Consider the following 17,532-nt stretch of genomic DNA (forward strand, 5'->3'; position numbering starts at 1 on the left):
TAAATGAAATATCTTCTCTTTTCTAAATTTTGTCATAACCACAAAATGGGCAGTGAATAACAAGATCAATATTATTCATTGTATGATGAAAGGATAAGCAATTAGAGAGTTTGAGTTCCTGTCCACTCATGTGGTTCAGATACCAACTTTTGTGAAAAGGGGCATATCCTCCCAGCTCCCCTGGTTACCTGCAAGTGAACCTCAATGGAGTTAGTTTTAACAAAGTAATCATGAATGCTATCTTCAAATATCTGTACAAATGCCTAGAATGGGGAGAGGTATATTATTGTATTTGATCTTGTTATATTGTAAATCAGTGAGTTTAACAGAAGACACCTTAGTGAGTCAGTTAATTTGGAGTCTTTTATTACTCTAAGCGGGCCCAGACTACTTCCGAAGTCTTAGCAATGCAATATGGAGGAAGTTTTCCCTTTATACCCACCCCCCCAGTCCCTTTGTCTCCCAATATGGAGTTTCCAGACCTTTGCAAGTTTTCAAAGAGCCCCATGTATGCTTAGTAGATATCTTGCAGGAAGCCTGTAACCTTGAGTATGACACAGTTCTATTTAGATAACTAAAACACCTGGCCTGAGAGTATGGGAGTATCAGTCTCTAGCCTACAAGGTCAGACAGCTAAGTTTATCTTCCCTATTATTCAAGTAAGCTAAAAGCGTATGTTTACAGAAGCTAATAAGCAGAGTTAATTCACAGTATAAGGGACCATCTAAGAATAGCAGAGAATTTCAAACAGCAGTTTTATAAAATAGAGATTATTATGTTTCAATCTCAGTTTATTATTGTATCAGTTAGCTATTGCTGTATAACAAGCCATCCTAAGGGCATTTGTTTTAATATAATAGATTTATAATCAAATGGGATTGTATGATGGGAAGTTGTTTTGATCCCTTCTGGGCTCATCATGAGTCACTACATTATGTTTCTAAAGCTCTTTCATGAAGTTTTGTGCATCCATATTGCACTTCTTTCATCAACCAATATGTGGTGTTTAATACATATATGTCTGTGTTGATCTTATCATTTATGGGGAAAAATAGCTTATCAAATGTGAATTGCCTTAATTTCATATTACAGTTCTGATATTTATATCTGATACCTTGATTTCTTCCCAGTAATAAGAATTATTTCCCACCATTATCTGGTATGTCTCAGCTCCCTGTGCTTTTGATCTGAGAGTATAAATCACTAGGATTTTTTAATCTAACTGAAACAGGAATTTTGGGGGGTGAAAAAGACAGGTTTTAGGAAATTTTATAAATTAAGAGGACCATGGAGGAAGCACAGGGCTGCAGAGCAGCAGAAGGTATATTTCCATAGAATAGGGAAGCTGAAAAGCTGCAACAGGTACATTTCCATAGAATGAGAGAGCTGAGAACAGCAAAAGGTCTATATTTACAAAATAAAGAGAAGGAAGCCCTTCATCCAGGAGAAGAAGAAAGCCCAAAGGGAATTGGAAAACAATAAGGAATGAGGGGGGCGGGGGAGGAACTTCACATGTCCCATGTGAGGTTCGACCTTTGAGCCTAGGAGTTACTATAGTAACCAGTCTAAGGGAATGGTGACCAATCAGAGGAGATATCAAGGCACCAGGATCTGCAGCCTTTATAAGCCATAGGGAAAGGAACTCAATGGGACCCTTTCCTCCACCCTACGTGGGAGTCCATTCTGTGGGACTCTTTCCCTCTCCCCATGTGGGAACCTGTACTTATTCTTCAACAAATCTCCACCTTTGCTATACCACTTTCTGTCCGTGGATTCAGTCTTTGATTCCGGCGGACAAAGAATCTGGGTTCCAGTCCAAAAATTCAGTTTCATAACTAATTTATTACAGTAAATTACATACAACAAACTGCACATATTTTAAATGTACAATTTGCTGAATTAAAGAAGCCATACCTAAATTAAGAGTACCTGGTTGGTGGGTCTATTTATATATAACTTGAGGTGATGCACAGTAAGTTTTTTGTTAAATTAAATCTTTATTGTTGAAAGTACATTTGTCCCCTTTTTTTTCCCCCATTTAACCTTTCTAGCCCACCCCTTCAACTGCCCCAGGCCTTCAGCATCCTATTGTCTGTGCCTATGGGTTATGCATATGTGCATACAAGTTCTTTGGTTGATCTCTTCCCACCCACCCACCCACCTCCTCCTTCCCTTTGAGATTCCACAGTCTGTTCCATGCTTCTGTGTCTCTAGATCTATTTTGTTCATCAGTTTATTTTGAGTGAGATCATGTGATACTTGTCTTTCTCTGACTGGCTTATTTTGCTTAGCATAATACTCTCCAGGTCCCTCCATGCTGTCTCAAAGGGTAAGAGATCCTCCTTTTTTGCATAGTATTCCATGGTGTAAATGTACCACGTGTTTTTTATCCACTCCTCTACTGATGAGCACTTGGGCTGTTTCCAGATCTTAACTATTATAAATTGAACATAGGGGTGCATACATTCTTTCTAATTGGTGTTTTGGGTTTCTTAGGATAAGTTCCTAGAAGTGAGAACACTGGATCTGCACAATAAGTTTTAACTGCATTATGTTATTGTTAAAAAAAAAAAAAACTCAAGTAGGCTTCAGTTTTCTTCTTTCTGAAGATAATGTGGAATAATAAACCTTACTTCAATTGAATGTTGTAAGGGACAAGTAAAATGTTAAATATACTTTGTTGAGTCCAAAGAAAATGTTCAAGAGTGAGCAGTGTGTGTATGTGTGTGCACTTGTATACATATTTCATGTACACACTCACACATATATATGCACATGCACACATGCTCATTCATAATCCCACCTATTATGATTAAAGAAACCTTGAGAGAAATTTGGAAAATAAAGAAATTTTTTAAAAAGAAATGTTTGAATTAACATAAAATATATAAAAATGTAAAAATTTTTACACAAAGAAATAAAGTAAAACATGTGACCTTAATTTTAATGAATTATTTTTCTATCTTAATGCCTCAAAGTCAGAACCATGTTTATATTTACACAATAGGAAATTCTTTGTACCATCTATGGAACCAAATACCTCTAAATCAGCTCTAATTTTTTCTATGTGATGTAGAATTTCAACACAAAATACCTTTGCCCAAGGAAAGCTAGCTGAATTATTTGAGAGGCTTAAACTCAATTCCCTTGAACAATATCTTACTGGATAAATGTTTGCATCACTTCCCCATTGCTGTTGTAGCAAATTAGCAACTTTCTATCTTAAAGTTCTAGATGACTGAAATGAGCCTTAAAAGCCTTAGATCAAAATGATTGCAGGGCTTGGATTTTTTTTTTTTTGGCTGATCCAGGAGAGAATGCAATCCCTTTCCAACTTCTTTCCTAATCTCAATTCCTATTCTGTATTCTAGAGGCCAGCTGCACTCCTTGGCCCATGGCCCTCCCTCCATCTTCAATACCAGCAGCATGGCATCTTCAAACATCTCTCTGACTCCAATTCTTCTTCTGCTCTCTTCCACATTTAGAGGACCCTTGTGATGACATTAGTCCTACCTGGGTAATCTGAGCTAATCTCTTTAGCTTATAATTTTATTTCATCTATTTTAGTAACTCTGCTCTGTGAGTTACTAAACATTTCAAAGTTTTCCAAATTAGGATGTTGACATCTTTTGAAGCCCTTATTCTGCCAACTACAAAGCCTTTTCCAGGTATAAATTATTTTATGTCACTGTGGAGCCCTAATATAAAAGAATCAAACACAGAATTTATCCTCCTCTTTAGAGTGAGAGAAAAACTTGTCTTTCAAAATTACGTACACAGAAGAATCCTGGTGGAGAAGACCTAAAATTACCTACACCTGACTCCGACACACAGCCACAGCCCACCTACTCCAAGTGTGGTCCACAGACCAGGAGGACCTGCAGCATCAACATCACCTGGGAGCTTGTCAGAAATGCAGTCTCTGGACCCCTGGAGACTTGATCCATCAGAATTTGCATTTGAACTACAAAGTTTGGTGATCTATTTGCCTAGTGAAATGGAGAGGTGCTGGTCTAGAATAGGTGTTCTCACCTTTTCACTGGTGACACTTAGAGCTGGATAACTAATTGTGCTGGGTGCTGTCCTGTGCATTGTAGGAGTTTAGCAGGCTCCGTCAGACATTACAATATCCCCAAGGGCAAAGTCATCTCTGTTTGAGAACCACTGCCCCAGAATCTCAGAACTGGAAGTGTCCTCAGAACTGCATCCGTTTTGTGGCTTATACCTTTGAGCACATTAAATCCTTCTGTTGCCCAGCTGGTGTGGCTCAGTGGTTGAGTTCGACTTATGACCCAGGAGGTCATGGTTCAATTCCCAGTCGAGGCACATACCCAGGTTGTGGGCTCAATCCCCGCTGTGGGTGTGCAAGAGAATCCCGGTAGGAGACATGCAGGAGATCCCTTGTAGGGGATCATCATTGGTATTTCTCTTTACCTCTCCCTTCCCCTCTGAAATCAATAGAAATATATATTTTAAAAATCTCTCTGTGCCCCATTTCTGTATTGGAGAAGGTAGTTTATAAATTTTTGTAAAACATACATTTGACAGTTGTTATAAAGTGCTAAGCTGGGTTATGGTGCACAGAATCTAAATATATTGCATATTTAATAAACATATAATGAGGAACTAAATGACAGCTCTTAACTTGTACTATAACTATGATATTTCTAATTGTTTTGGCTAAATGAAGCCAAAGAGTATAGAGCCCAAGGCTTTATATTAAAGGAACAAATATCTTCACTTTCTTAAAGAGGGAAATAGTCATTTTCTAGAGATATGGGGGGTTGTATCCCCACCATAAATGAATGCTTTGAAAACCCAAAGATCAGTCAGAAAAATTTCTTTTAGATTTTTTTTAAAGGTATTACATATTTATTACTGAACCAACCTACTATTGCAGTGGGAAAAAATCAAAAGAGCAAAATCACAAGTCCATTAATTTTCCAATTAAAATGCCCCAACTGTCCAGACAATAGCATCTTTTCAATCATTTAAAGGTGTAGGCAACCTGGATACAGCATAAATATGTGAGTCATCTCTCATGTGTAATTTCTCATAGGCCCAGTTTGGTTCTTCTCCAATGTCTCCTCTTCAAGTTGTACCTGATTTCATTACCAGTTTTCATGCAAATCCATTGGGGAATGGGCCAATTCTGCTTTTGTTTCTTGACCAGGAATGTCTTCATCCTGAAAGTCTTGTGGGAAGACATGGTGAAGGAGAAGCAAACACACACACCTTGATGGCAGAGAAACAGTTCTTTTAGACTTTTTTTTTTCAAATACAGTTTACTTCCCTATTATTTTGTATTGGTTTCAGGTGTACAATATAGAGGCTAGACTATCATATACTTTACATAGTGCTCACCCCTGATACCCAATAGAGTTATTACAATATCATTGTAATATTATTACAATATTATTGACTATACTAGTGGCCCAGTGCACGAATTGGTGTACATTGAAAGGAAATTAATTAGAAGAAATATTTTAATATTGCTATTTGTCCTTTCTCTATAATACAAGTGTCAACCAAATTCACGATAGACAATGACTGATGGAAACACATGCATGCAATTGGCACCAACCAGAGCTTTATATGCATTGTGCATGTGTGAGTCAAATTAGCCTTTTATAGATATAGAATAAACTTGCTTAATTATACCTGCTTTCTGATGTAGCTAAACTTTTTCCAAGCCAGTGAAGCACCCCAAATTCTCTTTCAGGTAATTGTCAGCAACATAGCAGTAAATATCAACATGAAGCAGATTATTATTGTAGATCATGCAGGGAGAACAAAGGGTAAAATATTTAACTGCAGCAGTGTTTGACTATATTATGCACAGTAAGAAAACCTGAAGTCATTTTTAAGGTCCAGCATTTCTTACTTCTTTTCAGTCAGGTCAAGTTTTTAAGCTTTCTAAATCTCCTTTTTCCAGCTAATAAAAAGAAAATAGGATTACACTGAGTCTCCTCTCTACCTACTCCAGGACTTCTGTGAGGATCAAATGAGATGAGGTACGGGAAAATGCTTCACAGACATTTGGTTACAGTGTAAAGTGTTTCTACCTGGCTATAAAGCAAGTCGTCATAGCGACCAATTGGAAGGTGGGAAGGACACTTAGCATATTAGCCTTTTATTTATTTTTTTAATTTCTTTATTGATTAAGGTGTCACATATTTGTCCTCATCCCCCCATTCCCATCCCACACCCCTCCCCACGGATGCCCCAACCCCCTGTTGAACTTAACCGTTGGATAGGCTCATATGCATGCACACAAGTCCTTTGGTTGATCTCTCCCCCCTCCTCCCAACCTCCCCTATCCTCCCTCTGATGCCTGATAGTCCGATCGATGCCTCCTTGTTTCTGGTTCTGTTCTTGTTCCTCAGTCTATGTTGTTCATCATTTCCCCTAGATGAGCGAGATCATATGTCACTAGATATATACTTATAAGAACTGAATGTGAGACGAGCAATAATAGTTATGCTGACAGGCAAATGAATCAGTCTGTAGTGAGTTTCTTTCTGGACCAACAGTTCTTTTGAGACCCAATTTCAATGTCCACCAGTTCCTTATGTGTACATGTCAGCACTGACCCCTCAGCTCTGGATGGTGGACAAATGGTGGTAACGGAGGTCCGACTCCCTCTGGTTTGGTCTCGGCCGGACCCAGGGGCACGGCTTCATCCGGACTAAGGGGAACGTGGCCTCACCCAGACCCAAGGGGCGCGTGGCCTCACCCGGGCCCGGGACCCAGCCTCACCCGGATGGATCCAGGGGCACACAGCCTCACCCGGACCCAGGATCCGGCTTCACCCGTACCCAGGGGCACAAGGCCTCACCCGGACCCAGGGGCACATGGCCTCACCCGGGCCCAGGGACCCAGCCTCACCCGGAACCAGGGGCGCAAGGCCTCACCTGGACCCAGGGGCGCATGACCTCACCCGGACCCAGGGGCGCGTGGCCTCTCCCAGACCCAGGGGCGCGTGGCCTCACCAGGACCTAGGTGCGCGAGGCCTCACCCGGATCCAGGGAAACATGGCCTCACCCGGACCCAGGGGCGCGTGGCCTCTCCCAGACCCAGGGGCACGTGGCCTCACCCGGACCTAGGTGCGCGAGGCCTCACCCGGATCCAGGGACACATGGCCTCACCTGGACCCGGGGGCGCGTGGCCTCTCCCAGACCCAGGGGCGCGTGGCCTCACCCGGACCTAGGTGCGCGAGGCCTCACCCGGATCCAGGGACACATGGCCTCACCCGGACCCGGGGGCGCGTGGCCTCTCCCAGACCCAGGACCTCACCCGGACCCGGCGCGTGGCCTCTCCCAGACACATGGCCTCACCCGGACCCGGGACCCAGCCTCACCCAGATCCAGGGACACATGGCCTCACCCGGACCCGGGGGCGCGTGGCCTCTCCCAGACCCAGGGGCGCGTGGCCTCACCCGTACCTGGGTGCGTGAGGCCTCACCCGGACCCGGGACCCAGCCTCACCTGGATCCAGGGACACATGGCCTCACCCGGACCCAGGGGCGCGTGGCCTCTCCCAGACCCAGGGGCGCGTGGCCTCACCCGGACCTAGGTGCGCGAGGCCTCACCCGGATCCAGGGACACATGGCCTCACCCGGACCCGGGGGCGCGTGGCCTCTCCCAGACCCAGGACCTCACCCGGACCCGGCGCGTGGCCTCTCCCAGACACATGGCCTCACCCGGACCCGGGACCCAGCCTCACCCAGATCCAGGGACACATGGCCTCACCCGGACCCGGGGGCGCGTGGCCTCTCCCAGACCCAGGGGCGCGTGGCCTCACCCGTACCTGGGTGCGTGAGGCCTCACCCGGACCCGGGACCCAGCCTCACCTGGATCCAGGGACACATGGCCTCACCCGGACCCAGGGGCGAGTGGCCTCTCCCAGACCCAGGGGCACGTGGCCTCACCCGGACCTAGGTGCGCGAGGCCTCACCTGGATCCAGGGACACATGGCCTCACCCGGACCCAGGGGCGCGTGGCCTCACCCGGGCCCGGGACCCAGCCTCACCCGGATCCAGGGGCACATGGCCTCACCCGGACCCGGGATCCGGCTTCATCCGGACCCAGAGGCGCGTGGCCTCACCCAGACCCAGGGGCGTGTGGCCTCACCCGGATCCAGGGGCACACGGCCTCACCCGGACCCAGGGGCGCGTGGCCTCACCCGGGCACGGGACCCAGCGTCATCCGCGTCCAGGGGCACATGGCCTCACCTGGACCTGGCATCCAGCTTCACCCGGACCCAGGGGCACATGGCCTCACCCGGACCCGGAATCCGGCTTCACTTGGACCCGGGGGCACGTGGCCTCACCCAGACCCAGGGACGTGAGGTCTCACCTAGACCCAGAGGTGTGTGACCACACCCGAGCCCAGAGGCGCGCAACCTCGCCCGCACCCGGGTCCCAGCGGGGTTTCGTCTTCTTGATCCCAATTCCTGTTGGTCAATTCCCTCTCAGCAATTCCTTCGGCCATTTTCCCAGAGCTCCAGGACGGCTGCCACAGAACTCGTTGGGCGGCAGGCTCGGCGAAGCTCCGGTGTGCCCGGTGCACAGCGGCGGGCTGGTCCGGTGTCGCTGCGTTGGCCCTTGGGTCTGCAGCGGTGGCCGGTCGCCGAGCATGCGCACCTGGCCGCTTCCGGGGCATTGAGATTCTTGAAGTACTCGGAGGTCAGCAAGCACGGAGTCTCCCACCCCATGTCTCCCATGGGCTCGTCTGTCTGTGCTCGGCAGCCAGTGGAGCCGTCCCCTCAGCCGGAGACCGCCGGGGGAACTGCGCCGAGCACGTTCCAGGCCGCCATTGTGTCGCCTGAGCTGTAGTTCTCAAAGTGTGGTCTTTGGGTCAGCGGCATCAGCATCATCCCACATACCCCTCTTTTATTCTAGTTGTAGAGTATCCGCTCAGCCAGCCCTCTGGTGGTTCTGGATGGTGTCTGCTCTGCTCTCCCGTCGTAGTCTCAAAGTTGTTGTGGTAGGCAACAATCAGGCTTCTGCCCTATGCCTCCATCTTGGTCCTCCTTTGTATAGCTAAGTCTTAACTGTTGTTGGCGTCACCGGGAGGAATTGTCCTCCAGGCCAATTGGCCGTGAGGGCCCTCTTTGTCTACAAAGGAAGAGTTGCTGCGCAGGAGACACGCCTATGGGCCGGGTCTTGGTGCAGCAAGGCCCCGGCGCTCACTGAATCTGCCTCCCGAATGTGTCCCCTATGCGCGTGGTTGAAATCTGGTGTCATCTCACACAGACCACTAGATGCCCTCGTCTCTGGGTCTCCAATGGAGTGCAGGTCAGCTACTGCCTGAGGCACTCAGCAGGGATTACTGCAAAAACTGTAGTTTCCTCCTCCTGTCTGAGTGGCCCTGGAGCAGTCCGACTAGAACCGCAGTTCATCTGGTCAAGCTGCCAGAGGGCAGGCCACCCACATGCACAAGCCGTTGCTTGGAGCGCAGGTGCGCCTGCAAGACTTGCGGGGCGGGTCTTCAAAACGTGCGGGGCGGTTCCCAGGGCGGGGCGGGTCTTAGGGCGGGGCAGGGTCTCAGGGCGGGGCGGGGTCTCAGGGCGCCAACAGGCCATGGCGCGGCGAACCGTAATGGCTGCAAGTCTGCTCCTTCTGCCTTCCACGTTTCTAAGCCCCCTCGTTCCGCACTCCAGCGCAGCAAACACTGATTGCTGGGCGCACCTCCGCAAGAGTCCCGCCTCTCCCCGCAGGCATCTGGGTCTCCCGCGCGTCCCCAGAAGCTGGGTTTCAGGGTGATGGGGAGGTAATCTCCCCTAGGGTTGGAACAAAAGCCGCGTGTCCCTTCCCCCGCCACCAGCCCGACCCACGCGCCTCCGCACCTCATCCCCTCCGATTTCGCTGGTTTCCTCTTCCCTCTTAGCTGTAAATCTACCATTCAGCCATCTCTCCTGTAGTTCTGGGTGGCAGACGCTCTGTCCTCCAGTCGTGCCCCTGAAATTGCTGTGCGCGGCGCAGTTCGCAGTTCATTTGTTTAACTTTGCCGCCTTCCTGGTTCTCCTCTGCCAAAATGGCTAAAGGACTTGAATGTAAGATGGGAAAGCCTAAGAATCCTCCAAATTGGTGTTGGCGGCCTCCGGGGCCCCGAGGATCTCCCTGGGCAGCTCGGCCAGGTCGGTGGCGCGGATGAGCCCCTCCTGCAGAAAGATGGTCTCTTCCTTCACCGAGAGCCGCTGCGCCGAGTCCGCGGCCGCCGCCACAGCAGCTGCCGCGGCGCCCACGAGCCCATGGCCCCGGCTGCGGTGCTGACTGAGAGGAGCAGCCGCCCGGTCTGGGGAGACGCGAGCAGCAGTCGCCACCCTCACCAGTCCATGTTTCAGTTGTATTTCTGAAACTGCCATGCGAGGCAACAGATCAGCCTTTCACCTCCGCCGCCATCTTGCCTCCTTCCCCTGTCTCTAGCCTTTTATATAGATAGATTCTCTATGCTGTACTTTACATCTGTGGCTATTTTGAAACTTCCAATTTGTACTTCTTAATCCCTTCACTCTCTTCTCCCAGTCACCCAAGGTCCTTCTCTGGCAATCACCAGTCCATGAGTGCATTTCAATTTTTTTTTTTTGGGGGGGGGGTGTTTATTAGTTTACTTTGCTCTTTAGATACATAAATAAGTGAAATCCTATGGTATTAGTCATTCCCTGACTTATTTCACTGAGCATAATGCCCTCAAGGTCCATCCATTCTGAAACTTTACCTTCCAGTTGAGATAAGGTGCTGGGAGGTATAGATGTCAGGAAGCAGAGCATTTAATGAAGGACTAATCACAACTGCATTCACCTGGCTTATTACATAGTTTCATGGGAACAGAGAATCATCAGGAAACTTTTCCAGTCTGTCCAGACCAGTGTCCCCAGGGGCAACCATGTGCTTAGAGGTTAGAGTAACAAGCAGCAAATGTGCCTAATGAGCAGACACAGAGCATGTAAATAGCAGCTCTGCTGCAGACCCTCAGCATGTGCAACCTTTGGCTGGATGTTACGTCACCTAAATCCGTCTGGGAGACCAATGCTTGACTCCTTGTTGTCTTGTCTGGGACAGAGCTCTGGTCTGCATCATCAACTATCCAGGCAAGGATTTGGACCTCCACAGGAAAACCTTCCTCTCAGACTTCCCATGCAGGTGAGTCCCAGAGCCCAACAGACATTGCAGGAAAGGATCAGAGACACTGGAAGCCAAGAACTTGTCCCTGAAGTCACCTTAGAACCATTCGAACATAGCCCAGGTACCAATACATTACTAATACATTAATGTGTTATTCATGATGCTCAAAGGAAAGTGAACATTGCACTCAGAATGCAAGTTCCAGTGTTAACAATTAAATGGTATTAGTAGCAGACAAATTAAGAAAGGGCATTGGAAATGTAAAGTCCTTTCAGTAGAAGTAGAACGCAAGTTCAAGGACTTTATCTATTGACAGAAATAGACAAAAAGGTAATTAGCAGTGGAAGAATATACAGTGATGAGAGGGCATTTTTTTAAATTTTCTGATAGGGCATATTAGACTATCTTTCCATATGGATGAGAAAGGTCCAGACCAAAGAAGGCTGCAAATACACCCTTGCACTAGCAGTGCATGAGACATACATTTCACAGTATGTTCCCTCACCTTGTCTATTCACATTTTAAAAATTTATTTGGTAGATGAAAATGAGTAAGCTAATGAGATTCACTTTGTAATTATTTCATGTAATTATTTCATATTACCTATGAGGCTGAGTAATGAAATTTGTAAGTTTGTAAGTCATTTAGAGTCTCTGTTAAAATTTCTCTGTGTAATTTTTTTCCTTTATTTGTTTATTAATTAATTAATTTTAAATTAAAGTATAGTTGGCATCCAAGGTAACTTTCACTATATTACACACCTGAAAGTTCTTTGCTTTTGGATAGTGTTATCAAAGTGTTTTTATCCCTTTTTTGTTTAAGTATAGTTTGTATACAATATAATATTAGTTTCAGGTATACAATATATTGATTCAACATTTATATACATTACAATGTGATTGCCACACCAAGTCTAGTAATCACCTATTACCATACAGACTTATCACAATATTATTGACAATATCATCTTGTTCGATTTTTTTATTGGATTCTTTCTAACAAAGAAATGGAGACTTTCACACAAAGTGACAGTTTTCCATTTAGTTCTTTAATGTATGTATAAGTGTTTTGTGGAGAATGTATAAAGTTCATAAATTTTATGTGGTCCAGTCTGTCAGTCAGTCCTACTGTGTCTTCTCCATTTGTTTTAAACATTTTTCATTGAAGTATAATTGACATAAAACATTCTATTAGTTTCAGGAGTACCACATAATGATTCTGTATTTGTATATATTGCAATACAACCTCCACAGTAGGTCTGTCACCACCATAGTTAACAGGTTTTTTTTGTGATAAGGACTTTTAAAATCTAGCCTCTAGCTACTTTCCAATACACAATACAGTATTATAAACTACAGACACCTGCTGTGCTTTACATCCCATTCATTGCTTTTTATTTTTATTTTTAGTACTGAAAGAACTAAGACAAGAATTCTTCATGTGTCTTCACATGGAAAAGGAAATTCTAATGAGAAATGGCCCTAGGAATGTCCTAAAGGAGACCAGACCATAGACCAAATATGGAAATTACTTCCTTTATGCTAGGTTATTGATGCTTGCTTGTGTGAAAATTAGTAATGTCACTTTTCCTATATTATGGTAGTTACCTCCACAACATGGACTGGGGAACTTCACAGGATTTTCAGAATTTCTTCTTCTGGGATTATCAGAAAAAACAGAACTGCAGCCCCTCATATTTGGGCTCTTCCTCTTCATGTACCTGACCACTGTGTTCGGAAATCTGCTCATCATCCTGGCTGTCAGCTCAGACTCCCACCTCCACACGCCCATGTACTTCTTCCTCTCCAACCTGTCCTTGGTAGACATCTGTTTCACCTCCACCACCGTCCCAAAGATGCTGTGGAATATCCAGACACAGAGCAAAGTCATCACCTATGAAGGCTGCATCACCCAGATGTATTTTTTCATACTCTTTGGAGGTTTGGACATTTTCCTTCTAACAGTGATGGCCTATGACAGATATGTGGCCATCTGCCACCCCCTGCACTATATGGTCATCATGAACTCCCGGCTCTGTGGACTGCTGGTTCTAATGTCCTGGATCATGAGTGCCCTGAATTCCTTGGTACAAACCTTAATAGTGTTGCAACTGTCCTTCTGTACGGACTTTGAAATCCCCCACTATTTCTGTGAAATCAAACAGATGGTCCAACTTGCCTGTTCTGACACCTTTCTTAATACCATGGTGATGTATTTTGTATCTGTTCTACTGGGTGGCGGTCCCCTTGTTGGTATCCTTTACTCTTACTCTAAGATAGTGTCCTCCATATGTGGAATCCCATCAGCTCAGGGGAAGTATAAGGCATTTTCTACGTGTGCGTCTCACCTCTCGGTTGTCTCCTTGTTTTATGGTACTATCCTAGGGATTTACCTCAGCTCTGCTTCTACCCAGAGCTCATACTCAAACGGAACAGCCTCAGTGATGTACACCGTGGTCACACCCATGCTGAACCCCTTCATCTACAGTCTCAGGAACAAAGACATAAAACGGGCTCTGAAAAGACTTGTTGGGATGGTAGCTGTAAAAGTACCAATTGTTCTAGGGCTGAAAAAATACACATGATAGCTGGACTCAAAGCCTCAGAACCTGATGTTGTGGATGTAGAATTTACTCTCTCTGTTCATTCCTGGAGTTTCTTTTTCTATGTTTTCTACAGAGTTTAATTGAATCACTTTATTAATTTCTTGACTTTGTGATACCTAACAGCTTTTCCTATGTCATTTTTCTCCTCTCCCAAATTGATCCCAACCTTGGGTGAAATATTTGGAAATTCTCATTTATCTCACGAGACTGCATGGATTTCTTAAGAACAATTTTTTTAAATGAAATCTATCATACTGAGTAATATTTCTTTCATTTTACTAAAAGAACAATCATGAGTTGTACTACTCCTATGGAAATAAACTGCACTTGGTAACCAAAGCCATTTACATCATTTCATAGGAAAGGAAAATATAAGAGCACAGTTTAACCTTCTTTCTACATCATATCTTCATATATCACTACCATACCTGCTCTTTCTGAAGATATTTAGTGTGTGTTATAAGAGGTCATTGGGTTGTGTTCTCTCATTAGGATCCTGTATCTTATTTAGCGTGGTGTCCACATTCCTACCATAGTCACTAGCAAACTGACAATCAAATGCATGTCTCCAATTCTAGATAACATGGAAACAAAAATTTCAATAAATTGTTTGACATAATAAGCCCTTAGAGTCAGAGATAATCGTGAGTATGAGGAAGCAAAATTTTAAGTCATGGATTTATTGCTATGCAAACTCTTCTTACGGTGTATGTTTACTTATTGATGTATGTAAGATTGGTGTCCATGTGTAAAGGGATTTCACATTGGGGTGGAGTTTTGCTTGGTTTAATTATGTTTCCAATTAACTATTGCCCTCTTCTACTTAAAGTTTCATTGCTGCCTACAAATATGATTCCCTCTACTGTTTTAAATGAAGCACCTCTCCCTACATAACCACTAAAGGTATAAGAATGAACCATATTATTATCATCCATTATATAAACTAATATGTGATCTATAGATATATCATATATATATATATATGGCTAAGCAACCGTAGCATCCAAAACAACTGAACTGATGACTGAACAGGCTGTGTGGGGCAACCAGGCCGGCAGGGGGGTTAGTGAGGGGTGACCAAACAACCGAAAAGCAGCCTGCATGGGGCGACCAGGCCAGCACACGGGTTAGTAAGGGGTGACCAAACGACTGAGCAGCAGGCTGTGTGTGGTGAACAGGCCAGCATGGGGATTAGTGAGGGGCGATCAAACGACTGAGCAACAGGCTGTGTGGGGTGACCAGGCCCGCGGGGGGGGCGGGGGAGGGCAGTTGGGGGTGACCAGGCTGGCAGGGGGGGAAGTGAGGGGCAACCAGGCCGGCAGGGTGGGACACTAAGGGGCAACCAAGCTGGTGGGGTGAGGGCAGTTAGGGGCGCCCAAGCCTGCAGGGGAGGACAGTTAGAGGTGATCAGGCCAGCCGGGGAGGGCAGTTGGGGGTGACCAGGCTGGCAGGGGAGGACAGTTAGGGGCAACCAGGCCTGCAGGGGAGGGCAGTTGGGGGCGACCAGACCTGCAGCGGAGGACAGTTAGGGGTGACCAGGCTGGCAGGGGAGAGCAGTTAGGGGTGACCAGGCCAGCAAGGGAGCAGTTAGACATCGATCAGGCTGTCAGGGGAGTGATTAGGGGGCAATCAGGCAGGCAGGCAGGCAAGCGGTTGGGAACCAGCAGTCCTGGATTGTGAAAGGGATGTCCGACTGCCCTACCAGGATCAGGCCTAAATGGGCAGTCAGACATCCCTCGAGGCATCCCAGATTGGAGAGGGTGCAGGCTGGGCTGAGGGGCACACACCTCCCCCCGTGCATGAATTTTATGCACTGGGTCTCTAGTATGTACAGAAGTGACCAAAGGATGGCTTACTAGAGAGCTTGAATTCCTGTCCAGTTCTGTGATTCAGAGTCATATGGTTTGCACAAACATGCATATTCTTTCAACCTCTTATGGTTAACTATAAGAGTCTAAATAGAGACACTTTTTAATGCAGTTATCTGAAATAAACTTTAATAACAGAATAATTATGAATGCTATCTTCAAATAGCTGTACAAATGCCGAGAATGAGAAAGAGTATATTATTATAAGTGATCTCAGTTTTCTTTTCTGTTATTAGTGTAGCAGTTACCTATTTCTGCATAACAAGCCATCCTAAAAGCACTTGTTTTATTTTTTTTTGTCTTTATTGATTAAGGTATTACATATGTGTCTTTATCACCCCAATGCCCCCCACCCCCTACTCATGCCCTCACCCCTCCTGGTGTCTGTGTTCATTGGTTAGGCTTATATGCATGCATACAAGTCCTTTGGTTGATCTCTCCCCCTTACCCTCACCCTCCCCTATCTTCCCTCTGAGGTTTGATGGTCTGATCAATGATTCTCTGTCTCTGGATCTGTTTTTTTCATCAATTTATGTTGTTCATTATATTCCACAAATGAGTGAGATCATGTGATATTTATCTTTCTCTGACGGGCTTATTTCGCTTAGCATATTGCTATCCAGTTCCATCCATGCTGTTGCAAATGGTAAGAATTCCTTCTTTTTTACCGCAGCGTAGTATTCCATTGTGTTGATGTACCACAGCTTTTTAATCCACTCATCTGCTAATGGGCAATTAGGCTGTTTCCAAATCTTACCTATGATAAATGATCATAGGAGTGCATATATCCTTTCTGATTGGTGTTTCTAGATTCTTGGGATATATTCCTAGAAGTGTGATCACTGGGTCAAATGAGAGTTCCATTTTTAATTTTTTGAGGAAAGCACTTGTTTTAATATAGTGGCTTTATAATTAAAACAGATTGTATGGTGGGAAGTAGTTCTGATCTATTCTGGGCCCATCATGAGTTGCTATATTATGTTTCTAAAGCTCTTTCATGATGTTTTGTGCATCTGCATTACACTTCTATCTTCAACCAATATGTGATGTTTAATGTGTGTGTGTGTGTGTGTGTTGATCTTACAGTTTATGTAAAAATGGTTTATCAAATGAGAATTACCTTAACATCACAGTTCCTATATTTATATATGAGAACTTGCTTTCTTCCCAGTTATAAGATATATTTCCCACCAATATCTGATGTGACTCAGCTGCCTGTGCTCTTGATCTGACATGAGTTATACATCACTAGAATTTTTAATTCTAACTAATTTATTGGAGCATAATTACATGATCTTATTCATATGAGGAACCTAATGAACAAAATAAACTGATGAACAAAATAGATCCAGAGGCATAGAAGCATGGAAAGACTGATGAATTTTAGAGGGAATATGGGGGATGGAGTGCATTGGGGAGTGATTAACCCAGGAATTTATATGCATACTAGAGGCCCAGTGCACGGACTGGTGCACCGGTGGAGTCCCTCAGCCTGGCCTGCAGATCAGACTGAAACCAGCACTCCAACATCCCCCGAGGGGTCCCAGATTGTGAGAGGGCGCAGGCCAGGCCAAGAGACCCCACCTGTGCACAGTTGGAGCCGGGGATGGATTCGAGAGGTTGGCCAACCAGGGTGGAACCACAGGAGAGCTCCAGGGCATGTCCAGCCCGTCTCACTCAGTTCCAATCTGCCAAACCCCAGCAGCAAGCTAATGTACCAGTCAGAGCATCTGCCCCCCGGTGGTCAGTGCATGTCATAGTGAGCAGTTGAATGGCCTTAACATATCATTAGCATATTACCCTTTGATTGGTTGAACGGCCAACCAGAAGACCGGACAACCGGACACTTACCATATTAGGCTTTTATTATATAGGATATGCAAAGCCTATGGACACAGACAATAGGCTGGGAGGGGTGGGTGTGGGGTAGA

General features: G+C 45.5%; 2 protein-coding genes across 2 annotated transcripts; one reads left to right on the forward strand and one right to left on the reverse strand.

Annotated features, from left to right (window-relative positions):
- Window positions 1-4,941: 4,941 nt before the first annotated feature.
- On the reverse strand, window positions 4,942-5,209 carry LOC103304472 (60S ribosomal protein L39-like). The gene has a single exon (XM_054716840.1). It carries the CDS (start codon window positions 5,207-5,209, stop codon window positions 5,054-5,056), a length of 156 nt encoding a protein of 51 aa, XP_054572815.1. The 3' UTR covers window positions 4,942-5,053.
- Window positions 5,210-12,842: 7,633 nt separating this feature from the next.
- LOC103304476 (olfactory receptor 7A17-like) lies at window positions 12,843-13,712 on the forward strand. Its single transcript, XM_054718326.1, has 2 exons — window positions 12,843-13,190; window positions 13,476-13,712. Exons 1-2 carry the CDS (start codon window positions 12,843-12,845, stop codon window positions 13,710-13,712), a joined length of 585 nt encoding a protein of 194 aa, XP_054574301.1.
- Window positions 13,713-17,532: the final 3,820 nt, after the last annotated feature.

Source organism: Eptesicus fuscus, chromosome 6 (genome assembly GCF_027574615.1).
Source record: "Eptesicus fuscus isolate TK198812 chromosome 6, DD_ASM_mEF_20220401, whole genome shotgun sequence".
Classification (NCBI taxonomy): Eukaryota; Metazoa; Chordata; class Mammalia; order Chiroptera; family Vespertilionidae; genus Eptesicus; species Eptesicus fuscus.

Bases quoted from the DNA above. Each gene is read 5' to 3' on its own strand.
- LOC103304472 (XM_054716840.1), bottom strand. From the start codon at position 5,209: ATGTCTTCCCACAAGACTTTCAGGATGAAGACATTCCTGGTCAAGAAA.
- LOC103304476 (XM_054718326.1), top strand. From the start codon at position 12,843: ATGTACCTGACCACTGTGTTCGGAAATCTGCTCATCATCCTGGCTGTC. The intron at 13,191-13,475 runs ATCATGAGTGCC...TGTGCGTCTCAC, and splicing joins TGCTGGTTCTAATGTCCTGG to CTCTCGGTTGTCTCCTTGTT.